General features: G+C 51.1%; 9 protein-coding genes across 9 annotated transcripts; 6 read left to right on the top strand and 3 right to left on the bottom strand.

Annotated features, from left to right (window-relative positions):
• Positions 1–271: 271 nt before the first annotated feature.
• PFICI_13769 (NADH-ubiquinone oxidoreductase subunit A) lies at positions 272–1,134 on the bottom strand (the record flags this gene model as incomplete). Its single annotated transcript, XM_007842350.1, has 4 exons — positions 272–427; positions 486–618; positions 769–996; positions 1,115–1,134. 4 exons carry the CDS (start codon positions 1,132–1,134, stop codon positions 272–274), a joined length of 537 nt encoding a protein of 178 aa, XP_007840541.1.
• A 590-nt stretch (positions 1,135–1,724) lies between these two features.
• On the top strand, positions 1,725–2,880 carry PFICI_13768 (uncharacterized protein; the record flags this gene model as incomplete). Its single annotated transcript, XM_007842349.1, has 3 exons — positions 1,725–1,992; positions 2,059–2,702; positions 2,761–2,880. 3 exons carry the CDS (start codon positions 1,725–1,727, stop codon positions 2,878–2,880), a joined length of 1,032 nt encoding a protein of 343 aa, XP_007840540.1.
• A 2,469-nt stretch (positions 2,881–5,349) lies between these two features.
• PFICI_13767 (uncharacterized protein) lies at positions 5,350–8,641 on the top strand (the record flags this gene model as incomplete). The annotated part of the gene is made up of 2 exons (XM_007842348.1): positions 5,350–8,002; positions 8,061–8,641. 2 exons carry the CDS (start codon positions 5,350–5,352, stop codon positions 8,639–8,641), a joined length of 3,234 nt encoding a protein of 1,077 aa, XP_007840539.1.
• A 560-nt stretch (positions 8,642–9,201) lies between these two features.
• Positions 9,202–10,717, bottom strand: PFICI_13766 (uncharacterized protein; the record flags this gene model as incomplete). The annotated part of the gene is made up of 2 exons (XM_007842347.1): positions 9,202–9,315; positions 9,374–10,717. 2 exons carry the CDS (start codon positions 10,715–10,717, stop codon positions 9,202–9,204), a joined length of 1,458 nt encoding a protein of 485 aa, XP_007840538.1.
• Positions 10,718–13,577: 2,860 nt separating this feature from the next.
• PFICI_13765 (uncharacterized protein) lies at positions 13,578–14,650 on the top strand (the record flags this gene model as incomplete). The annotated part of the gene is made up of 3 exons (XM_007842346.1): positions 13,578–13,648; positions 13,794–13,935; positions 14,000–14,650. The coding sequence occupies 3 exons, from the start codon at positions 13,578–13,580 to the stop codon at positions 14,648–14,650; spliced, it is 864 nt and encodes a 287-aa protein (XP_007840537.1).
• Positions 14,651–14,967: 317 nt separating this feature from the next.
• Positions 14,968–16,764, bottom strand: PFICI_13764 (uncharacterized protein; the record flags this gene model as incomplete). The annotated part of the gene is made up of 1 exon (XM_007842345.1): positions 14,968–16,764. One exon carries the CDS (start codon positions 16,762–16,764, stop codon positions 14,968–14,970), a length of 1,797 nt encoding a protein of 598 aa, XP_007840536.1.
• Positions 16,765–17,880: 1,116 nt separating this feature from the next.
• On the top strand, positions 17,881–19,441 carry PFICI_13763 (2-methylcitrate synthase; the record flags this gene model as incomplete). Its single annotated transcript, XM_007842344.1, has 3 exons — positions 17,881–17,928; positions 18,018–18,202; positions 18,259–19,441. The coding sequence occupies 3 exons, from the start codon at positions 17,881–17,883 to the stop codon at positions 19,439–19,441; spliced, it is 1,416 nt and encodes a 471-aa protein (XP_007840535.1).
• A 1,619-nt stretch (positions 19,442–21,060) lies between these two features.
• PFICI_13762 (uncharacterized protein) lies at positions 21,061–21,876 on the top strand (the record flags this gene model as incomplete). The annotated part of the gene is made up of 3 exons (XM_007842343.1): positions 21,061–21,240; positions 21,359–21,580; positions 21,631–21,876. 3 exons carry the CDS (start codon positions 21,061–21,063, stop codon positions 21,874–21,876), a joined length of 648 nt encoding a protein of 215 aa, XP_007840534.1.
• A 569-nt stretch (positions 21,877–22,445) lies between these two features.
• On the top strand, positions 22,446–24,419 carry PFICI_13761 (uncharacterized protein; the record flags this gene model as incomplete). Its single annotated transcript, XM_007842342.1, has 5 exons — positions 22,446–22,492; positions 22,546–22,665; positions 22,724–22,940; positions 23,002–24,145; positions 24,196–24,419. 5 exons carry the CDS (start codon positions 22,446–22,448, stop codon positions 24,417–24,419), a joined length of 1,752 nt encoding a protein of 583 aa, XP_007840533.1.
• Between the last annotated feature and the right edge of the window lie 48 nt (positions 24,420–24,467).

The following is a 24,467-nucleotide window of genomic DNA, read 5'->3' as shown; positions in this document are numbered from 1 at the left end:
CAATAAAGTGGTCAATCTCGCAACCAGAAGTTCCCCTTTGCTTGATTTTGCAATAGCCTTGCCGCTGGCCCTTTGGGTGAGGTCGTGTTACAAATTCGAGACTCTAGAATCCTGGATTCCTTCACGCGGGAGAGGTTCGATGGTTGAAGAAACACGTTGAATCTAGAACTGGCATTCCCTGCTCTATGTACATACACAGATGCTCATCTCGAGCGTCTTGGTTTCACAAACACCACTCAGCAAGTTCTAACCCTAGCACAGTAGACCATATCTATGAGGCCGGGGCAGATTGGGCTGATGGTGGCTCGACAGACTTGCCGAAAGGCTTCTGGCCAGGGTCTCTGAGGATGGGATAGTGGGCGTAGATTTGCTTGGAACGTAGGTGCACGGGAATTCCCTGGGCATCTGGGAGCTCCTTCTCGAGTTTCTGCGCGAATTATCAGTAAATCTGCTGCCATACACGAATTGAAAATTTGGAAACGTACCAAGTTGTCAAATACACACTTGTTCAACTTCCACTCGGGCTTGCGGCATTGCCAAAGTTGCTGGTTGTTGTCCTCAAGACATTGCCAGTGTTTCCGGAACTCATCAAGGCAGTGCTTGTTGATGTCTTCGACCCTGTACAGTATAACATGTCAGCTAATGATTCAGCCGACCTTTGGGTCCATTATCTCTCCGCGGCCTCTCGAGGACATCTTTTCCTTGGCATCTGGCATTGAGCCCATGGTCCCCAATGCGAGATCTGGGTGTGCAATAGGGATCACATACACACTAGCAGCACATCTTGTGACTCGGCGGCCCTCCTTCAAACATTCAAACTCGCCCTTGCCAGGGTTCTCGGTCTTGCATTGCATGAAATCATCATTGTAAGGTCGGCATCGGGCGCCAATGAAGAAGGAAGCTGACAGCAATGGCGCAGAGGTGGCGCCGACCTCCTTGACCTTGGGAATATCCTCGGGCAGCGGAGTCGTATCGACCAGGACTTGCTGGTTGAAGCTGGCGCAATCATGTTAGCTCGACCATTGACAAGATTGGGGATTGTGCTTCCATCCCGCCTCAACAAGATTTACACGTCCAATTGATGCGCGGATCTCGGAGTATCGTGGGTACGTACATTGGCTTCCTAGCGGCCATGGCTGTGGTGTTGATGGCCTTGTTGGTGGTGGTGCGTTCACTTGGGAAGCTCCCGGGGATGCTGTTCACGAACTTGAGCCGTGAGGTTGATAATTGCAGTTGTTGATTGGACGCAACCTTGGTGTGGCTAGTGGTAGCAACTGGCGATTTGGGAGGACTGGCGGCTGGGGCGGCGGTCCGGGGGAGTGTGGCGGTGCAAGCCCGCCTAACATACAGAGAAGTGGAGATCAGAACACGACAAAGCGCAAGCACCCCCAAAACCACGCTAGTGCAACAGGGTCGCAAAGGTTGCCAGGCTCAAAGCTGAGCTCGGTCCAATCAAGTTCAAAAGTCAACATTGGAAAGCTTCATTCCGTAAAAAAGGACGAGGTACCATTCCAGCCCAGCGCAAATTCAAGAAAACGCTGAGGTCTTCCAGTGTTCTTTGCGACAAACAACAAAGGCAGCGCTGCAGTTGGAGGGGGCGTCTGACTTTACTTGAACGACGGCATTCTTGTAATTTCCTGATCTAGGCGCGCTCGCCCACCGGATTCGAAGTTCGACCTCCGCCGTTTTGCGCCTTGTTGCACTGCGCTGTGCAAATCGCCATCATGACGCTTTTTGGATCGTTGCAAACGACGACTGCGTCGAACCCTACCAATCCGTTTGGCGGATCCCTCGCTCAACCTCAGAACCAAAATCCTCAGCAGTCGGCATTTGGCACCAGCAACCTGTTCAACCAGTCGCAAGCACTGCAACAGCAGCCGCAACAACAACAACCACAGCAACTGCAGCAGCAGGCCTTTGGCTCTTCTATATTGAACACTAGCCAGAATCAACAAAGATCCAAGTTATGGGAGCCTGGCCAAGATTCGCCCAGTATGTCATGCTGAGCTCAAGAGTACCCGCCATACCAATATGTGTATACTGATGCTTTACTTTTAGACCAGAAGCCGGTTGACCAGCAAATGGCTGATATTTACGACAAGTGGAACCCCACCACTTCGAGCACTGTGTTCAAGACTTACTTTTACAACAAAGTCGATCCCTCGCATGTGCCCTTCTATGCCCCTTCCCAGCGAGAAACTCAGGATGAATGGGACCAGGCCGTTCGCGAAAAGCCTGGCCCTGGCTTCATCCCTGCTTTTGCGACTGGTTTCAAGGGAATTGGGGAGCGACTGCTCATGCAAAAAGCTGTTTTGGCTCAGTTCAATGCTCGCCTGCACGAGATCAACAGCAACCTGGACGCCATCTTATCCAAACACGATCTCGAGACCAATGTCCGCGCCGTAAATGCGCGACGAAGACACATTGTTATGCGGCAGCGATGCTTGGCCCTTGCCAGCAAAGTACAAGTTCTTCGAAATCGTGGATATGCCATGAGTACCGACGAGGATGAGCTCAAATCCAAGTTGGAGCAGCTGGACCGCGGCATGGCAGACCCTGCCCTCAGTGCTCGAACGGAAGAGCTCTGGAGTCGATTGATTTTGCTGCGAGGCCATGCCGACACACTGCGCAATGAGATCAACGCAAGAGGAGGTGATAACGGAGAGGACATTCCTGAAGAAGCCGAACAAAAGGCAAAGAAGGTAAGCTATTCTGACTGTTGGGTTTTCACTTTATCCGGCAATTCTAATGTCTTCCTAGCTCCTCGAATATTACGACCAACAGCTGCAAGAGCTGAAGAAGACGGTAGACAGGGTCAAGGAGGATTACGAGGAGTGGGAGAAGGAGCACAATCCCGACTCCAAGACTACGAAGAGCTGAGGATGTGCGGATTCGAGGTAGTTGGCACGAGTACTGGGCAGTTTTGAAGATGGACAAAGACATGCATGAGCCATTTCTACATACGGCCACGACCGATTCGATGATAATACCCAATGCAGAGAGATGCTTGCTTATCCCCTGATGTGAGGGCTATTGGCATGTAGGAATAGACCGGTTGCCAAATTGGAACAGCTGTACACTGCCATGTGCATACTTGGCGGAGCTTCCCACTCTGTATCATCACCTCGGCATTGATGCTGCCAGCAAGTAGGAGCCTTCAAGACATGATACTTCAGTCCATGGGTTGGAAAAGGGACCGAGACATGAGCTTTTCTTGTGACTAAATCGATGTCGTGATGGTGCGAATCTTAAAGCACAACTTCTATGCACAACTATACAGGTATTGTACAACTGCGTCTCTGCAGCCTTCCCATGCCCGCTCCTAGAAACACCAATTGATGCCTCACGTATCATGCGACTGTCGTGGTAGTTTCGTATCTATTGTACATATCGTCGTATAGCGTAGAGTCTTTCTCGTCGTTTAGAAGAAGCTCGACACGGCGTCAATCACAAATGGAGCTACGTTGTCGCCATGTCAGCATGAATCCCAACAGATAATAGATCAGAAACGAAACCATCTCTTGTACATACAGAAGTAGAGGGCCACAGCGGTGGCAGCAAAGGACTTGACGGTGAAGTTGGCCTGGGACTCGAGCTCGCGGATCTCCTCGGCGCTCAACTGGGGTGGTGCGACTGGTGAATTTTAGCCTTGTGCATATGGATGGGAGGCTATGGGTAATGCTGGCCAGCCGGCCAAAGGAGCTCACTTACATCCAAACATTTTGTTAGATCTGCTATAGGATGACGCGGGGGGGCTGTTTTGCTAGTTGTGGATCGAGTGTTTTGCGGTCGTTTTACTTTGCAGTAATGTTATGTACAGATAGCAAATGGAAGATACAAGATAGCAAAAAGATATTGAAAGCGGATGCGCAATGACGCTATCGCTAGAATTTTTTAGGGAGTCTGAGTCGCCAGCCAGCCGCGAGTTAGGTAAGGCAGGCGAGCTCCATTTGCAGGGCGCGTCTGTGCCCGGTTGTCGCTAAGCTAGAACTGGGGTTAGTGGTGGAAACTTCCAATGGGAGGAGACTGGGGTAACTCGTCGTCGGCTGGGCAATCCATGGAGCTTGGTGTCCATTCTTTACATGAGGACATTATGAATTAAGATCTGTAATGTAATGAAATTGTAGACTGGACTACGTACACTGCATGATATACTGTTGTTGCTGTGTTGTACTGACAGCCTCTCCTTCGTACGGAGCGTGCACATATACGGTAGCTCTTGCTGACCACTACATGAATCTACTCGGTACACTACACCGAATCTATGAGCATTACATGGAAAACCTGCGCTTGGTCAAGCTGGCCAGTCATGACTAATTGATGCAGACATCACCTGCCAGTCTAGATATGCAGTGTTGTGTCGAGACAAAAGTCTATGATAAATTGCAAGTGTACACGCTTCACACCTTGACCAGACCTTATTACCCAACCAACTCTATAAAATGGTGACAATACGATGAGCTGGCCACCACAAGGAGATAAAATGTATGTAATAGCTTGGGCGAAAGCGGAATATAAGCCGGGACAAATTCAATCTGCATCTTGATCTGCCCGCCAATCCTCTTCAGTAGCTGCAGCTTGCCCCCCCTTCCAGGGTCTCCTTTGACGAATGGCAATCTATGCCTCTTACGGTACATTGCAAGCGGACAGAAAAGCCGCCGACACATGTGCGGGCAAGGCGAACAACCCAAACGACCCCAAAAGACATGGCCAGTGGAACCGTCTCAAGCCGGTCACTTGCACCATGTGGCCCGAGATAACCCGCCACTCCGATACCTCGGGCGCCTACCCGTACCCTTGGTACCTTTTTTTCTTTTTGGGCTGTGTCAATCTTATCTCCTACATTATGAACTGATTGCTGCTGGCCCTGACATACATTAGAGATAGCCGATTAACGGCGAGTCAAGCATCACCGCAGTTTCAGTGGTAGCGAGTCTTGGGTCCCGTTTCCCCGATAAAGAAAAAAAAAAGTACATCAGTCAAGAAGAAATAGAAGAAAAAGAGAAATTGTTTTTTCGTCGACTTCTTGTCTTCTCCCAGTCTCTCATTCAACCTGTGTCAAACCAAGCCCAGTACGACGAAATTGCTGGCTCAAGCCATCTCCATCTACCTTGTACCCACTTGTAGGATCTCATTCTCGTCTTACTTTGCGGTGCCGAGCTTCAATTCGGGAGCCGGGACCGTGTCGGCTTACCCGCCGAGAGTGAGCTACAAAGTCCCAGTCGCAGACTTGTGCTGTGAAGAAGACTTGCACTCAATTGAGATTCCGAGGCGCTTTTCGTGGGTTTGCACGGGTTCTCTGCAAGCTCTCGCCGTAAAGTGAAAAGCAATCAACCACAAGTCGTACAAATGGCGAGCTCCGTACGAGCATTGCCTCGGCGGCTGGGTCAGCTGGCCACCCAGACGCGCATCACAAACTCTCGATGCCGGCTGAACCAATGGGCTGGCCGCCCGTATGCTGTGAAGCCAGCTCCTGTCTGCATCCGGACTTTCACCAAGACTGCAGCTTCGCCAGCAGATGTGGATGTCAATGCAGTGCCGCACTCGGTTGAGGCTATTCGGAGCTATGCCGACCTCGACACCTTTGCTCGCCGTCATATCGGCCCTGATGACAAGGATACCAAGAAGATGCTCCAGGCACTCTCTCCGCCAGTCAACTCGCTGGAAGCCTTTGTTGAGCAGGTTATTCCGGCTGATATTCTCACAAGAAGCCAAATGGATCTCGACTTGCCTGGGGCCAACAGCGGCCCCAAGAATGCGGCTCTTTCGGAAAAGGGCTTGGTCAAGGTTTTTGACGAAATCGCCAAGAAGAACAAGCCAATGCACAGTCTGATCGGCTCCGGCTACTATGAGACCATTACGCCTCCTGTCATCCAGAGAAATGTGCTGGAAAGTCCGGCCTGGTACACCAGCTACACCCCTTACCAGCCCGAGATCAGCCAAGGACGCCTCGAGTCCCTGGTCAACTTTCAAACCATGGTGACTGATCTCACCGCACTCCCCATTGCCAATGCAAGTCTTCTCGACGAAGGAACGGCAGCTGCCGAGGCCATGACCCTTTCGATGAATGCCCTCCCTTCATCGCGAGCCAAGAGAGCTGGCAAGACGTTTGTTGTCTCGCACCAAGTGCACTCCCAAACGCTCGCGGTCCTCCGCGGCCGAGCTGATGGCTTTGGAATCAACATTGTGTCCAAGGATATTACTAGCGAGAACGCTGTTGCCGAAATCGAAGCTCTTGGCGACGATCTAGTCGGCGTCTTGGTTCAGTACCCAGACACCACGGGTGGTGTTCAAGACTTCCGGAAGCTGGCCGCCACCGTTCACAAGCAAGGCGCCCTCCTGAGTTGCGCAACCGATCTGCTTGCTCTCACCGTGCTCACACCACCGGGAGAATGGGGAGCCGATATTGCTTTTGGCAGCGCGCAGCGATTTGGTGTGCCTCTCGGCTACGGTGGACCTCATGCAGCCTTCTTTGCCGTGACGGAGAACCACAAGAGAAAGATTCCAGGCAGACTTGTGGGCCTGTCCAAGGATCGTCTCGGGGGCAATGCTTACCGACTTGCTCTTCAGACTCGTGAGCAGCACATTAGACGAGAAAAGGCCACAAGCAATGTTTGCACCTCTCAAGCCTTGCTGGCCAATATGAGTGCCCTCTATGCTGTGTACCACGGCCCCGAGGGTCTCACGGCCATTGCAGAAAAGGTCATTCGTGGCGCTCGTGTCATCTCGCATCTCGCTGAGAAGGCCGGCTTCAAAATTGCCAACTCCAACCTTGGCGCCGAGGGAAGTGTCTTGTTTGACACTGTTACGGTTGATGTTGGCTCGGCTGAGAAGAAAAAGGAGATTCTCGATATTGCCGAACAGCAAGGGCTATTTATTGGCAACTCCAAGGAAGCCACCCTGCTCTCCTTTAGCGTCGGTGAATCTTCCGACACCGATGTGCTCAAGAACGTGGCCCGAGTCTTCCTTCAGTCAGGAGAGTCGGTCAAGGTGACAGAAGAGAAACTGCAAGCCGAGGTCGATGAGGCTCTCGCCAAGCAGGGTACAGACTTGGGGATCCCCGAAACCTTTCGGAGGACGAGCAGTTTCCTCACCCACCCAGTCTTCAACACACACCATTCGGAGACGGAACTCTTGCGATATATCCACCATCTGCAATCAAAGGATCTCTCTTTGGTACACTCCATGATCCCGCTTGGCTCATGTACCATGAAGCTCAACGGCACTACTGAAATGTCCTTGATCACCGACAAGCAGATGGGTTCTCTGCACCCCATGGCTCCGCCAAGCGCCAGCAAGGGATACCAGCACCTCTTTACCTGGTTCTGCAACCAGCTCGCCAACATCACCGGCATGGAGGGTGTCTCTCTCCAACCCAACTCGGGAGCCCAGGGTGAATTCGCCGGCCTACGTGCCATCAGGGAGTACCAAAAGGTGCACGGCAAGGGAGACAAGAAGAGGGACATTTGTCTGATTCCAGTCTCTGCACACGGCACAAACCCGGCCTCGGCTGCCATGGCAGGCATGCGTGTTGTTCCCGTCAAGTGCGACACCAAGACGGGTAACCTTGACATTGCCGACCTGGAAGCCAAGTGCAAGCAGTATCAGGACGAGCTCGGCGCCATCATGGTCACATATCCCAGCACGTATGGAGTCTTTGAGCCTGAGATCAAAAAGGTCTGCAGCCTCGTCCACGAGTACGGTGGCCAGGTTTACATGGACGGTGCCAATATGAATGCCCAGATTGGTCTCTGCTCCCCTGGAGAAATTGGCGCCGATGTGTGCCATCTCAACCTGCACAAGACATTTTGCATTCCTCACGGTGGTGGTGGTCCTGGAGTCGGACCCATCTGCGTCAAGCAGCACTTGACACCCCATCTCCCCCGAGACCCTTACAACGCAAACCCGGCCGAGGGCACGCCAGCAAACCATCCCGTCAGCAGTGCACCATTTGGTAGCGCAAGCATAAACCTGATCAGCTGGGCCTACAATACATTGATGGGTACGTAATGATGCTTATGAACCTTGAACAAGTCGAAACATGCTAACAATTGGCACAGGTCCCGATGGTCTTGCTCATGCCACCAAGATTGGCCTGCTCAATGCCAACTACCTCTTGTCTCGCCTCAAGCCTCACTACCAGATTCTCTACACCAACGACCAAGGACGCTGCGCTCACGAGTTCATCCTCGACGTTCGTCCTTTCAGCAAGTCTGCTGGTGTCGAGGCCATTGACATTGCCAAGCGTCTCCAAGATTATGGCTTCCACGCCCCAACCATGAGCTGGCCTGTCGCTGGTACACTCATGATTGAGCCGACCGAGTCCGAGTCTCTGGAGGAGCTTGATCGTTTCGTCGATGCCCTGGTGTCTATTCGCAAAGAGATTGCCGAGATTGAGGAGGGCAAGGCACCGCGGGATATCAACGTCCTGAAACTGGCACCACACCCGATGAAGGACTTGATCGACGGCGACGGCGACGGCAAGTGGGAGAGAAGCTACTCTAGAAGCAAGGCCGCCTACCCCTTACCCTGGCTGCGGGAGAAGAAGTTCTGGCCGAGTGTGGCTAGAATTGATGACGCCTTTGGTGACATGAACTTGTTCTGTACTTGCCCTCCGGTGGAAGACACGACACAGCAGTAAGCGCCGTTTTTGGGATGGTATATCGGGAAATGGTACAGGGTTGACAGGGAAAATGGTATTTATTCAGCGTGCATCCTATTTCAACATTTTGGGAGGCGTAAAGCGGTACATGTATGCGCAAGACCGGTTCTGACGCAAGGTCATTTGCAATTTGAAGCGCGGAGTTCTCATCAACTTCAGAGGCGCAGCATTGGTTGTCTGTTGCATATGTTATTGGTCGGGTCAGGCTCGGGACAAATAGATTGTCTCAAAAGATATTTATACAAATCACTCAAGAGAAAACTATGCCACAATCAGCGCCGAGAGCTGATGGACTATACAAGATATACAAGGCTTCCAGACACGTAATCTTCACCAATATTGGGCATTGTAGCATGAGTCAAAATGAAAACAAGTACCTTGATGGAAAATAGTTCAACAGCATCTACATCTAGGTCGTAAACTGTGTGGGTATAGTCATAAGCTAAAACCTTGTGAGATATCACGGATAAAATAGCCTCAAGGCTGGATATCTTTGCCTCCCGAACCCTCGCCGAACGCCAGCAAGAGGTTATACACGATTAGACAGTCTCAATGTATCGCTTCATCTCCCAGTCAGTGACAGCCTCATCCCACAATCTGATCTCATGGCGGCGGGTACCACCAAAGTGCTCAACAAAGTCATCACCAAAGACCTGTGATGTTTGTTAGTTCCACGGATACATATTCAAGTTGTAAGTTTGGTCGACGTACCTCTCTTGCAATGCTGCCCTTCTCCATGAACTTGTCGACTGCATCCTTGAGGTTCTTTGCCAACCTCTCGCCTTGATCGGCGCCGCTGCCCACATCCTCTCCCTTACCCAGAGGTGGGAGCTTGATCTCCATCTTCTTCTCAACACCTCGCCAGCCGAGACCCAGAATGGCAGCCATGACATAGTGAGGGTTGGTGTCAGCGCCCGGTACCCGAATCTCGAAGCGCGTTGCGCCAGGCTTTGATGTGGGTGGTGCGATCAGACGGATGGAGGCAGCGCGGTGCTCCAAACCCCAGGACACAGTCACGGGAGCCCAAAAGTTCTCCACGAGTCGCTTGTAGCTGTTGATGGTGGGTGCCAGCAGAGGCATAATATAAGGCAGTCCATCAATGAGGCCAGCCAGGAAATGACGCCCCAAATCACTGAGGTGTGCGACATCTGGCCAAGGCGCATTCTCGTCCTTGGTTTCCCGTGCGAGTAGGTTCTTTCCATCCTTGTCGACAACGGAAAAGTGAGTGTGGCCACTGTTGCCTGGGAGTCCCTGCTTCGGCTTGGCCATGAAGCATGGGGTGATGCCGTACTTTGTGCCAATGGACTTGACGGCATATTTGAACAGACCGGCGCGGTCAGCCATGTCGCTGATCTGGCCAAACTCCAGCGCAGCCTCAAAGACTCCAGGACCACTCTCGGTATGCCAGCCTTCAATGTCACACTTGAACTTGGCACAAGAGTCAAATATCTCGTAAAAGTAATCCTTGTTATGGACTGGACGGGTGATACTGTAGCCAAACATACCCTCGGTCAGAGCAGGCAGAGTGTGTGGTGGGTTGTCGCGCAGATAAGCGGCCGTGGAAGGCTTCGCGTCGCTCGAGTCGGTCGACGGTGTCTTGAACTGGTAGAATTCGTACTCGGCTCCAGCCATGGCATCGTAGCCATGGGCCTTGAACTTGTCCAGTTGCGTCTTGAGCAGGCCCCGAGGACAAGCGCAGACGGGCTCTTGAGTATCGGGGTCATAAAAGCTGACGAGGAAGAATGGGATATCGCCCTCCCAAGGAATGCGCCTATAGGTGCTGAGGTCTGGAATGGCAATGAGATCTCTGTAACCGTTTTCCTTGTTGCTAATCTTGAGCTCTTGGAAGTAGGTCATATCGTGCATATCCCAACCAAAGACGACGGAGCAGAAGCCGAAACCGGACTTTGCAATGGACAGGAATTTGCTCTTGGACATGAGCTTTCCGCGCAGAACGCCATCGGCATCAACTCCAGCAACCTTGACCTTGGTGTCATTTTGGAGGATTTGTGGCAGAGTCTCGAGGGTAACCTCTAGTTCTTGTGACGAAGACATGGTGAATGTTTGGAACCAGTTCTTTTGGAGGGGCGCTGGAACGAATGCGACAAAGCGAGTGGAGGACCAGAGGACTTGAAAGTATCGACAGAACGCTTGAAAAGGACTGCCAGAGACAGCCGCTCGTCGCACCGAGTGGTTGATGGGCGTGGAAGGGAAGAGATGGTGTTGAATGTAGGTCGGACTCTTGTTCAAGGCGCCGTAGCGGTGACGTAGTGGCTGGTTGTGCCTGTCAAGCTAGCAAGATAAGCAGGATTCAAGAGCTACCACAACCTCAACTGGTGTCGTAGGGAGAAGACCGGTTGGAATAGAGCGAAAAAAAAAAGATTCGTGTTGGAATGCTAGACCTGAATCCAAGGCTAACATTCGATAAACAAAAGAATAAGAGCAAGAGAAAGATGCGACGGCGGTTATCGTTCCGTCTCTCTGTCTGTATTGTCTCAGCTCGATTAGCTGCTGCTGGCAAGTACAGCCGCAAATCCGTAATCGCGGGCGGCATTTCTTTAGTGTTGATCCTGGCTCGATGATAACCTCAAACGTGGGTCTTGGCGGACTGACAGGCACCACGATAAGCTCCAATACGTAAATGGTAAATTAGCCCTATCATTGGTGGACATTATCTATTTTTGTGTGTATCTTGATTGCACCATTTCATTCATGCAACTGGTTTTTGAACTCGCTGAAGGCATATGCGTTATGGCCTGATCGGTTAAGACACTAGTTACCTACGCCATGCCAAGTCTACTACGAGTCTGTAAAATTATTTTCATCGAGAGTTGAACATTTGGTCTGCTTGAGCAGCAATGCTTGGCATATTGTCAAGGGTTCGGGTAATTCGAGTTCTTGGCTTGCATGTCACTGTTCATGTAGGCATGTTGTCGCTACGAAATAGACATTTGGTGATTGATCCATTGCTCATCATTCGGATGCGACAATAATAAGATGTGCTTCCCCCAGCAATGCACGGGCCCTGCACGTGTTACACACTACACAACAATCCAGCACTCCCACTCGTGCCCTTCCCTGCCTACCCGAGGCGGCCCTTGGTGGGTATCTACTTTGTATTACATGTAAACAGCATCAATGTCATGAGGGAGGAGAAAAAAAAAAACACCGCGACTGTATACCGTCTTGGGGAATTTGATAGGTAGGTATACTTTCGGCGACTCAATCTGAAGAGAAATTATTACAATACAGGCAAAGATAGCCTGCCATTTTCGTGCCTGAGTACCGAGTCAACGATTCAATGACTATACCAATCAGGTCATGTTTCAGTCAATTGGTTTATCAATACTGTGGGAGTAGTATAGCATCTGGGGCTTTCCTCCTCGCTCTCGCCTAGTCTCACCTCCACATACCCACTGAGCGCAAACAACGGTGCGACTGTCATGACTCGAAGGCAATCTCAATGCGGGCGAGCGAGATAGGTCGGAACAGAGCAGAGTAACAATAACAATCAGAGCATCGTATACTACTCACCCCGTGTAGGCAAGTTCCCTTCTGTCATACATCCAGTCATTAGCTTACGGGTCTTCCGGCTGCCGATCGCTGAGGTCGCTGAAGATGCCATGTGGTCATACTGCTGTTTCTATTACGATGTTATTAGGAGACAATAACTAGTCACCTCTGCCTAGATGCACCCGCAGTGACCTGTCAGGCTGTATGTTGCGCTTTGGGGGACCCCCGGATCTCGGTCCATGTCTAGTGTACGGAGGAAAAATGTTCTCGCAAGCTGTACAATGTGCGCACTATTGTACTCCGTGAACTCATTGGCGGTATAGAGGTGATTTGAAAGTACTGCGGCGGTGACAGACTGGCTGCAATGCAAAGAACTAGGGAGCCATTTATCAAATGTAGTAGGTAGCTGTTATTCACCTACTTTGCCTGCCAAGACCAGGCTGCGAGTAGCCGGCCGGCCTACCAACGTGCCAATTACTGTGGCATTTATGGTCTGTCTTTCACTTTGCATTCCCCTTGAATCTAATTGGCCTCTTGTCCCTTGTCAAGATCTGGACACATGACGTCTGATGTGAGCGAGTCAAGACGGGAACCAGAAGGAAAAAAAAAAGAAACGGAGCGCCGCCAGCCATTAAGTCCGATTACCCTCCGCATTGTGTCGCACCTGCAGGGCCCTTGAAGCGAAGATAAGATAAGCCTAGCCTTGTTCCATCCTTATCAGTCTAGGAATACATCAAGGTATCGCCGTTTTCGGAAAAGCAACCCCTCCAATCCAACTCTTGCCCATCTCTCCCCATGTTTCGTCGCCTCGTTGCGAGAACAGGCCTGCATTAGGGATAATCCGTATCGTTTCATTTGCTTCTCCAGGGTCCAACCTCTCTCTTGCCGAATGGCGGGGTGTTGGATCTACTGTATCTCAGCCATGGCCAAGATGCCTCTACCTACTAGTCCGTAGGTACGTGATGTGTGTGGTTGATGAATACTAGGTAGGAAAAAGTGATTTCGTTGCTTCTTGACTCATTATCTCGTGAAATTTACCCCGAAGCACTGGTTCTCATATTCCCACTACGTAAAGGTACTGCCACCACCGCCTCAGGACGCTTCATGCCCGCCGAGTCGGGGTTGCCATAAGGTAATAACCCATTTATCTAGTCCCTGTCGTGGCACATGCACATCTTCGCCTTCACCGTTCCACCACCGTTGCAATATCTACTACGTGGTTTTCCTTTGATCTGAACCTCACTCCCCCTCTTCTTCCTTCTTCTCATTCATCATCCTATCGTGCAACTACATCTTGAGCTCAGCTCTGCTTTATACTCTCCCCATCACCTCCCAACAAGAGTATACCATTTCGCAATCTCCTGCCCTTTTACACGATAATCACCTTATCTCTCCATCAAACATGGGCTCTCTCTTCAACACCCCTCAAGGCCGTTTGGCCGGCAAGAACGCCATTGTCACTGGCGCTGCTGGGTAAGTTTACATTCATTGTCTGCAATGCGCTTGGTCTTCCAGGGGCGCCCCAAGGGAACGCGTCCTATGGTAGTTCTCGCTGCCTCACTGGAAGACTTTTGCGGATGAAACGAAACAAGGGAGTGGTCTAGCTGACATGTTCAAGTGGAATTGGTTTGGAGACATGCATCCTGTTCGCCAAGGAAGGCGCCAGCATTCTGATGACTGATATCTCGGAGCCTTCCCTTGAAAAGGCCAAGGCCAAGATTGCCCAGTTGGTTCCTGGCGCAAAGCGCGTCGAGACAATGGTATGTCTGATTTGTTCCCAAAGCTTCAAATCCTGCTATAGATTGACTAACTGCTGCTGCGTAGGTGTGCGATGTCTCCAAGGAGGCTCAAGTGCAAGCCGCCGTCGAATCGCTCGACTCCTGGGGTGGCCTCGATATCATCTTCAACAATGCCGGTATCATGCACGCACACGACGATGACGCTGTCGGCACGCCCGAGAAGATCTGGGATCTCACCATGGACATCAACGTCAAGGGTGTCTGGTACGGCTCCAAGCATGCAGTCCTGGCTTTGCGCAAGCATAAGAAGACAAAGGGCAGCATTATCAACACGGCATCCGTTGTCGCCCTGGTCGGCTCCGCCACTCCCCAGCTGGCCTACACTGCCTCCAAGGGTGCAGTCCTCGCCATGACCCGCGAGCTCGCCATTGTCCATGCCCGTGAAGGCTTCCGATTCAACAGCTTGTGCCCTGCGCCTCTCAACACTCCCCTTCTCCAGGATTGGCTCGGTGATGACATCCCCAAGCGCATGCGCCGCGAGATTCACTTCCCATCCGGCCGCTTTGGTGAGGCTATCGAGCAGGCCCAAGCTGTCCTTTTCCTGGCAAGCGACGAGGCAAGCTTTGTCAACGGCCACGAGATGGTAGTCGACGGTGGCATGACCAAGGCCTACGTTACCCCCGAGGGACAGCCGACGGCCGCTCCTGTCAACAACGCACTAAAGGAGGAGCTCTGAATTATACAGAGTGGCTAATCTGGCGGTAACGGCTGCAGGCAAGCCAGTTGACGCTGTTTAATGACTTGAGAGGTTGCTTGGAGCATGGAGTCATGGTTTTATGATTGCTAGAGGATGCGCTGATTCCCCAAAGAACGCTATGCCGTCGTTTCTTTGTCCCTGGTTCACGATAGACATGGCAATGCGTGCTTGAATTTTGTTTGACGCAGATAGATAGTGAGTTTGTACTGAATATATGTATGCAAAATCGCTCCCACAAACGCCATTCTGATGCTGCTTGCTCTGACTACAAGGGACATTACTATGAAACTTGCATCTTACAAAAATTGACCTTCCGTGTTACCCTCGCCCATACTCTTGCTGCCGCTGCTGCCACTCTGAATGGCCCCAAGAATACCATCGATATAACTAGCACCGCTCCACTTTTGGTGTGTCAAAACGTCGCATCCAAGCTCCTTTTCTCTTCTCTGGACGAGATTGACGTATGCCAGCATGCCATCCTTCTTATACTCCTTTGCGAGTTCATTGGTAATGGTGGCAGTACTGTGAAGACCTGCCAGAGAAATCAACTGCAATACGAAGCCCTCCTTTGCAATATCCCAAATAAAAGACTTGAGAGTTGCATCAGTAAAGCCATGTGCCATCCAATTGAATGAAGGAGACAGATTGTAGACGAGACCCTTGTTGGGATGCACCTTTCTGACTGCACGACCCAGCTTGGCCGCAACCTCGACTTGAGGATCGCCTGTTTCCACCCACAGCAGATCTGCGTATGGGCCAAAGGCAATGGCTCTCTTGGTTGCAGCCTTCATGCCCGCCCGGAAGTGGTAAAAGCCTTCACGCGTACGCGGAACGTCCCAGTCAAAGGTAATGGGCTGGCTGGCATACTGGTTGGCGAGCTTACGACGTTTGCTTATTCCCAAGTTGTTGTTGGATTCGACTTCTCTAGTGTATGCGCCAATATGTTCCTCTGACACTCCCTGTGCACGCAATTGCTCGACCGCAGCCTCATCAAAGGTAACAAGCCGTGTCTTCTTGACCCACTCGGCCTCAAATGCATCAATTTCCGGGCCCGGTGCACCCGCAGCCTCCATGGCCTGCAGAGTCTCTGCTAGAGGCGCAATACCTTGTTCTGCCACGCCCAAGATAAATTCATGGTCGCGGACATCAATGGCGCTTGAGATGAGCTTTCCGCTCTCGGAATCGGTACGAGCTAGAACGAGGTTCTCAGAGCCCATCACGTCCCACTGGAATCGAGCTGCAAGGAGTCGATTGATGTGCTCGCCTGTAGGCACCAGCACCTTGCCGGCCAAATGACCGCACTTTTTCCCGCCATGCAGCTGATCTTCAAAGTGAACAGCCGCTGCCCCGTTCTCGGCAAACAGTTTTGCCAATTTCAGAACTGCGCTGAGCCCACCGTGTCCAGTATCACCGTCCGCGACGATCGGCCGAAAGTAGTCGACGTACGGGGTCTTTGCTCGCTCATCAGGCGACAGTTTTCTGCGCAGATCCCATTGCTTTCGGTCGTGCATTGATTGCGCCTTGGCCATGCGCTGAACCTGATTTGGAACCGTGTTGTATGGATAATCGCCAAAATCGGGAGATACTTCGTTGGTAGAGGTGAGGACGGAAGAGCAAGCCCAGCCAGAAAGATAGAGGACTTCTTGGTGAGGTGCTTGTTGCGTCATTTGCACCGGATCAATGGCGCCCATGGTGTGAATTGGCTCACCCTTGGCCAGCCTCTCCTGAACCAAGTTGAAGAGTTTCCTAGCCATGAGCGAGCTTGGGTAGCTTTGCAGCTGCGAGCCACGCTTCGAAACGACATCAGCGGCAGTATACGGTCTCTTGATTCCCTCGAAACGGGGACTCGCCCACCAAGCCTCGACGTCCTTGATTTGTTGTTCGTAGAGAGCATCTTCTGCGGCGCCAGCCTTTTCCGTCTCGGGAAGAAGCTGGAAGGCGTCGGACGGAAGAGCAGTAGAGACGGGTGGATTAACGTCGGACATTCTTGACATGGTTGTGGCGAAGAATCGTGCACGGGAGCTGATGGAAGCAGTTGTGCGTAGCGGCGCGGCCGAGCAACGGGTAGCTCGGACAACTGCCCGGCGAAGCATGATGACTTGAATCCAGCAAGCGACGACGAACTAGGTATATTTATCAATCAAAGTGCGGAGTGCGGGCAAAGGCAAAGTTTCGAGTAGCGGTTGATTGGAAGCACCAGCAAGAGAAGTCCGACTATGAAGTGGTTCGCTTCAAGCTCGTGGGTGGATCTCGTCGGCGGGGATAATATGACGACAATCTTGAGGCTCGCCAGACAGCACGGAGTATATGATGAGATTGGTACCACCTTGACTGGTAACTCCGCGGCGATTGCAGGGCGAGGCGACGAACAAGCGGGCGACAGAACAGAGAGCACTGCGAGAGACAAGACACCATGGACAAGTAAAGAGTTGGACCGTGGTTATTTCCGGTAACCTTTTGCCGATTAGAGCAATGAACTCGGCATCAGACGTCGAAGCCCCCATACTTTTCATTGGGCAATTGAGGCCGAGCGTATGGGGAATGAGGGGAAATGCCCACTCAACCCGCTACACTTTTAGGTACCGTTTTACACTACGAGGCGCTAGAAAGTCCACCTGGGGCACCTTTGCCTGGTTAGTATAAGTGATAGTGCATTGCTGGTGCTATTCTCCCAGACAGCTGGAGGTTGTTTACACGCACTGTTGATAAATGACATGTCACCGAGCAGATGATGAACCGACCACCTGGTGAAATGGCGGACAGGGGTTTGAAATTGTTCCCATAATCCGAGTCTCTCCTCTCCTCTTTCTCGGCGAGACGGTAATGCCTGCGACTAGACGGTCTGACGGTTTCCCTCGGTTCATGCGGGGGAACCAGGTCATCATCGCCTGTTTCCCCTCCCCCACATGCTTGCATGCCTCTGCATCTACACGCCGAGCTTCAGTAGGTGGCTAGGTTAATATTTTGTTGGAAATCATTTGTTTTGCACTGCCCTGCCCTGACTGCATTTTTCTCATCTGTAGACATTCTACACATTGCGTCCAATACTTGTTGACTTTGAGCTCCTTATTCGAATTGTGCGAGTAGCCAATTGTCTCTTCTACGTACACACACCTATTTTGTAAAAGCTGCCCTTTGGCATACTGAGAATCACCTCCTTCCTCTAATAGCCGAGGCCTACATACCCTTTCCGTTGCGCACCAGAAGCCATGGCGACACATTTGAGAGCGGCCGCAAGGACTGTCGGCGCCGTACGTGTAAGTGCAGCGGTGCGAAATGGCCATATAAAATCTGTCAGATATCATGGAATATGCATTGGCCGTTTACTAAACGTTAAATGTAATAGCCCCGAGTCGCCCAGGTCGCCGCGATTCCCGTCACGAGATGCTACTCGTCATCTTCCGAGCCCGATTTGAAGGAGACCTTGAAGGAGGTCATTCCGGCCAAGCGCGAGCTTCTCAAACAGGTCAAGGCCATGGGATCCAAGGTCATTGGCGAGGTCAAGGTTGAAAATGCGATTGGTGGTATGAGGTATGGCATTATTCTTCCCTGCACCAGCACTTATCACCGCTCACATGTGACCCAAGAGGTCTCAAGGCCATGGTATGGGAGGGTTCTGTCCTGGACGCAGACGAGGGTATCCGGTTCCACGGCCGGACGATAAAGGAGTGCCAAAAGGAACTCCCCAAAGGCAAGACGGGTACAGAAATGTTGCCCGAAGCCATGTTCTGGTTGCTACTCACTGGCAAAGTCCCTTCGGTCGGCCAAGTCAGGCAGTTCTCCAGGGAACTCGCCGAGCAAGCTTCGCTTCCCGATTTCGTGAACAAGATGTTGGACAATTTCCCCAAGGACCTCCACCCCATGACACAATTCGCCATTGCCGTCAGCGCCCTCAACTACACATCCAAATTTGCAAAGGCTTACGAGCGTGGTCTGAACAAGTCAGAATACTGGGAGCCTACTTTTGATGACTGCATCAGTTTGCTTGCCAAGCTTCCCACGATAGCGGCCAAGATTTACCAAAACTCATATCGCAACGGCGGAGCGTTGCCTGCCGATGTGGATCTCGAGCAGGACTGGTCATACAACTTTGCTGCCATGCTGGGCAAGGGTGGCAAGGAGAATGAAAACTTCCAAGACCTGCTCAGACTATACTTGGCTCTTCATGGAGACCACGAGGGTGGCAATGTCTCGGCTCACACCACACATCTTGTAGGAAGTGCCCTCAGTGACCCGTTCCTGAGTTATAGCGCCGGCCTGCAAGGACTGGCAGGCCCCCTGCACGGCCTGGCCGCCCAAGAAGTTCTGCGATGGATTTTGCAGATGAAGGAGGCCATTCCGGACAGCTATGGTGAGACTGAGGTTCATGATTACCTGTGGTCTACTCTCAACTCTGGTAGAGTTGTCCCAGGCTATGGCCACGCTGTTCTTCGGAAGCCCGACCCCCGTTTTGAGGCTTTGATGGATTATGCCGCATCCCGCCCCGAGATTGCACAAGATCCAGTCTTCCAGCTCGTCAAGCTCAACAGCGAGGTCGCCCCAGAAGTGCTAAAGAAGCACGGAAAGACCAAGAACCCCTACCCGAATGTTGACTCGAGCTCTGGCGTCTTGTTCCACCACTATGGTTTCCACGAGACTCTGTATTACACTGCAACCTTTGGCGTGAGCAGAGGTCTCGGTCCCTTGGCTCAGCTCATCTGGGATCGTGCTCTTGGCCTGCCCATTGAACGCCCAAAGAGCATCAACTTGGAAGGTCTCCTCAAGGCATAAAGCATCCATGCACGAGTATTCGGCATGACTTTACCGGCGTTAGCGCTTTGATCTTCTTTGAAAGACTAGACTCGTTTGAAATGACTTGTTTCTCTTAATTTAGTTAGTTTGTGAATACAGGAATTGATTTTGAAGTCATGAACAAGCTTTCAGCTGTACAGTTCCCAGGTTGTGATTGGGTGAGGCCCTGAGTAGTATGTCAGGCTGGATGATTTCCCGGGACATTCTGCCGACTACGGTATTCCATCTTTGTGCATCCGTAAGTATCCATTCCATGATTTCGACCACGATGCTGAATCAATGACAGGAGCCTGACCGTCTGGTTCATGTGGCCTAATCCTTGTCCCTGGAATGTATTTCACGAGTAACATTCCAAAACCCGGAAACCCGTCCAGTCCGCGTATAAATGCATCTGTTGGGTGTTGGGTATAGCTAAAAATGAAAATAGAACATGCGCGCCTATACGACTTTGGCTCATATGAAGTGACATCGGCTGTTCCGGGCGGAACTTTGCGTATGCGCCCTTTCGGTGACGCCAGCTGATCAGCGTCAATGAGGCTAAATGGATATTTAGCCATGATTGGACGAATTAGCATCACCACAAAATCCAGACCGAGCTCATCTGAGACTCTTTCGAACCACAAAGGTGCAGTCGCTCTCGACCAATTCAGTAAACTGCTGTGGTGTAGCAAGAAGCTGAAAATCGTATTCTTGTAATTTTGCTCTGGCACACCAACGGTTTGAGTACCAACCATCACCAGACACTGTTTAAATACTCAACTACTGTTTGAGCATTTGAAGCTGGGCTTGATCGAAATGTGGCAATAATTCGCACCAGGCCGGAATTAACAACCAGCTGAGCCACGTGCTCACGTTTCTCATTTATGCTTAATTAAATGCAAGTTTGGAACGGGACAAAAATAGCAACGCATTTGGTAGAGAAGGGTCGCAACCTGAAGATTGACAATATCTCTAGACAAATAATATCGTCAAGAAATATCGCATGCTGTTGAGCACAATCCAGCAAAAGGAGGGGAAAGGTCTCGAGCATGACCTTTCCAACCACAACTTTGGGCTCTGAGCGAAGAGACTGTCCATCTTCCGTCTGGACAAGAACCGAATAGCTTGTTGACGTGTTTCTCAGCCGCGTTCTATAATAAGAATGAGAATGGAAACGACGCAGTCTAGGCCCAAGAAGTTGTACAGAAAGTGCCCTTGGCGCAATTTGTGTTCATCTACTAGCCGTTCAAAACAATAACCCGCAATATCGTGAAGGATTTCGTTGGAGCATAGTTGGGAAGTCGGTGAGTGAGAAGCTGAAAACCCGTACTATTAATCTATTTTGCAATATCGTGGCACAATGATGGAGTAGTAACGAATCTAGTTGCATATTCTGGCCCTGGTTTTCCCCGTCTTGAATGATCAACTTTGGCCCTTTCAAAACAAGTCACATTATACTTGCAGAACAACCATGCTGGCGAACCATGTATAAATATTGGCCGTATTCCCTTCAATATCAGGATTGGAAAACGTGAGAATAACAAGTGATCAAGACAGATTGCTAGCGGCACGAGCACCGAATCATTCCGTTGACGATAATCGATAATCTCTGCTCCAAAATGAGGTTCTTTGCCGCCTTTGTCGTCCCGGCTCTCGTCGCTGCCACCCCTCTTGGAGGTGTTGGAGGCACCAATGGCGATGTCCCATCTCCTGATCAAATTCAGATCATTAGCACCTCAAACTCTGGCAATGGATGTCCCCAGGGCACCGTGACTACTGACATATCTCCTGATAGAACCGTAAGTACTACGGATTGGCCCCGGGAAATGGTTACACTCTCTCGTGCTGTGCATAATCTCGTAACCCCTCTGTGTTCAAGACTTTCCACCCAGCATACTACAGACTAACCATCTTTAGGTCGTCACTTTTGGTTTTGATGGATTTCAGACATACATTGGTCCCGGCTTCACTGCCGCGGACAAGACCAAGAACTGCCAGCTGCACCTGAATCTGAAATACCCGGGAGGGTTCCAGTTCGCCATTGTCGAGTCTACCTATCACGGATACGCTCAGCTTGACAAGGGAGTGACGGGCACCTTTTACTCCACCTACTTTTTCTCGCAAGATGCAGCAGCAACGGTATGTCCCGCAGCTGAGTTGTATCATGTGCATCAGCTAACCTTTGGTAGACTACGACTCAAACATCCATCACCGGAGGAGGCACCTGGGCTGATGGACAAGTGTACACCAAGCAGGATCAGATTCCCACCACCTCGGTGGTCTGGTCCCCCTGTGGACAGACGGGAATTCTCAACGTCAACAATCGCATTGCGCTCACCAGCAGCAACAGCACTGCCTCTGGTCAGATCTCCGACGATGATGCTACAGTCGCCTTTACTCAGCAACTGCACGTTAGCTGGCAACCATGCAAGTAATTGTGTCACCTTGCCATGAGGGGATAGCTGGTTCTTGGGTCAGGCGCCATGTCGATTCTGCGCATTTGGGCATGGAGGCAATTGCAGTTCAAGCAAGGCACTAGCCTACTTTATTTTCTTCTTTTCACATATTCCTTTTGGATTATCTCTTCTGTCACATTGCTTCAGCTGGGGAATAGCATAACTCAATCAAGCCGTTACATTACTTGAAATTGCCCACTTCTGCCGTGTAGACCACCAGATCCGCAGATCGCTCAATTACCCCGACTTCTCCGCATGTCATGCAAGATGCGTTGGCGTTAGCATTCATCTGAACAGAGCACTTTTCGAGTAGTACTTATGCGCCATGCTTATAGGATCTTCGCAGCGTCGCATGCGGGGTCAATCAGAGAAGAATTGTCACAAGTACATACATGCCTTGCCGGAATGCATTATCCTCCGTTAGCACCAATATCGAGCACACTTGAGCTTGATATAACTTTAACAAAAGCGCAGAATCAAGGTGCTGCTACTGCTTGCAAGAATTATACAGCTTGTATTTCTGTAATATAAACGTTCAACGCTTTATCATGACTGCCAACGGCCAAACGCCTGAATACGACTTTATCATTTGCGGGTTAGTCATTGGTCAAACCCTGAATTAATGTGCTGAAGCTAAAGAAAAGTCAGAGGAGGCACCGCGGGCAGCGTGATTGCTGGAAGGCTTGCAGAATGTCGAGACATTACTATTCTCGTCATTGAGGCTGGCCAACACAATGAGAACCTCGAGAATACCAAAATGGCAGGCGGGTAAGTTGTAGCCCTTTGTGCAAGTGGTTGAGGATTCTACAATGCTGAACTATGGCAGATGGGCACAGCTTTTGGACAAGGAGACTGATTGGAACATTATCTCGGAGAAAGGGAGCGGAATACTTGACCGTCAGGTGAAACTCAGCCGCGGAAAATATCTTGGCGGTTGCTCAGGTTGTAACGGGACCTTGTGTATTCGTGGGTCAAAACAGGACTATGATGACTGGCAACTCGACGGCTGGAGCGGCGAAGAGTTCTTTGAGTACATGAAAAAGGTGTCGTATCCACAGCACAGAGTCCTATCGTGTCGTAGGACAAGACTGACGCTGCGTTTAGGCTGAAACCTTTCATTCCAAGCCCTGGTTCAAAACAAATGCGCAATTCCACGGATACGATGGCCCACTGCATATGGAACCTCACGAATTGGCACCAATATCTGAGCTTGTCCTCGAGTCCATGGTCTCCTCTGGGCTGCCACAAGATGATGACATGTTTTCTCATGGGACAAACCCGCACGGCTGTGGACACGTGCTTAGGACGGTCCACCAAGGAGTCCGCACAACGGGCGCAGATTTCATCACAAATGACCAGGCGAAACCAAACATTACAATATTGACCGAGACGCATGTGGATAAAATACTATTCGAGCGGACGCCTTCTGGAGAGTTGCATGCCACATGCGTCCAAGTCATCCAGCCGAGCGGCGTGGCAGCTGAGATTCGCGCCAAAAGAGAGATTATTGTTTGTGGAGGGGCTTACTGTAGTCCCACCATTCTGAATCGATCGGGCCTGGGTCGCAAAGAAGACTTGGAGAAGCTTGGTATCGAGGTCTTGATTGACCTGCCCGGCGTGGGTCAAAATCTGATGGACCACGTCATTGCCTTTATGTTCTATGAGACCGAACAGGAAGGACTGACCAATGACCACTTGATCTACCACGGCGATGCCGCCGCCACATCGTACAAGTTGTGGAAAGATACCAAAACGGGGTTTTTATCAACATTCCCATTTGGCGTGTTCGCGTTTGCACGCCTTGACGATCGTCTGAGTGATTCTGATCTGTGGACATCCGCTCCGAGAAAACCCGGCCGTGACCCCATGGGCTTGACACTGCACCAGCCAAATGTCGAGCTTTGGAATACCGAATGCTATGGGGGCCCAAAGCAGTATGATCAATTTCCCATTGATCACAAATATGCGTTTAGTGTTGTGGCCGAATTGCTTGGACCTCGGTCTCGTGGTCATGTCAAGTTGAAGAGCGCCGATCCGCTGGAAACACCAGAGGTAGACTGCGGTTATCTCACCGACCCATTGGACCTCGAGGTCCTTGCGGAAGGTTGTAAGCTGGCCAATGAGGTGATCATGAATGGGAGTGCGACAAAGGATATCGTCAAGGGATCATGGCCACCGAATCTGAACCACCATACCTATACCACCAGGGAAGAGTGGAAACCCTACATTCGTCAGAATGCCACAACATGTAAGCTCCTTGATATGTGCGAGGTTTTGCGCGGTACTGATTCGCAGAAGGCTATCATGCTTCGGGGACCTGCGCAATGGGAAAACCGGTTGACCCAAAGGCAGTTGTCGATGAAAAGCTTTTCGTGAAAGGCGTTTCGGGACTTCGTGTAGCGGATTGTAGTATAATGCCGACACTGCATGGTGGCCATACGCAAATGCCAGCTTACGGAATCGGCGAAAAATGTGCGGATTTGATCAAGGCGCATTGGAAAGATTTATCGGGCGCCAAGTAAAATGCCGTCAGTACGGTGCAAAGGTTGGAATGGCCCGAGACGGGAGTC

This window comes from Pestalotiopsis fici (assembly GCF_000516985.1).
Source record: "Pestalotiopsis fici W106-1 unplaced genomic scaffold PFICI_Scf_12, whole genome shotgun sequence".
Taxonomy (NCBI): Eukaryota; Fungi; Ascomycota; class Sordariomycetes; order Amphisphaeriales; family Sporocadaceae; genus Pestalotiopsis; species Pestalotiopsis fici.
This window is presented reverse-complemented; position numbering and strand designations above follow the sequence as displayed.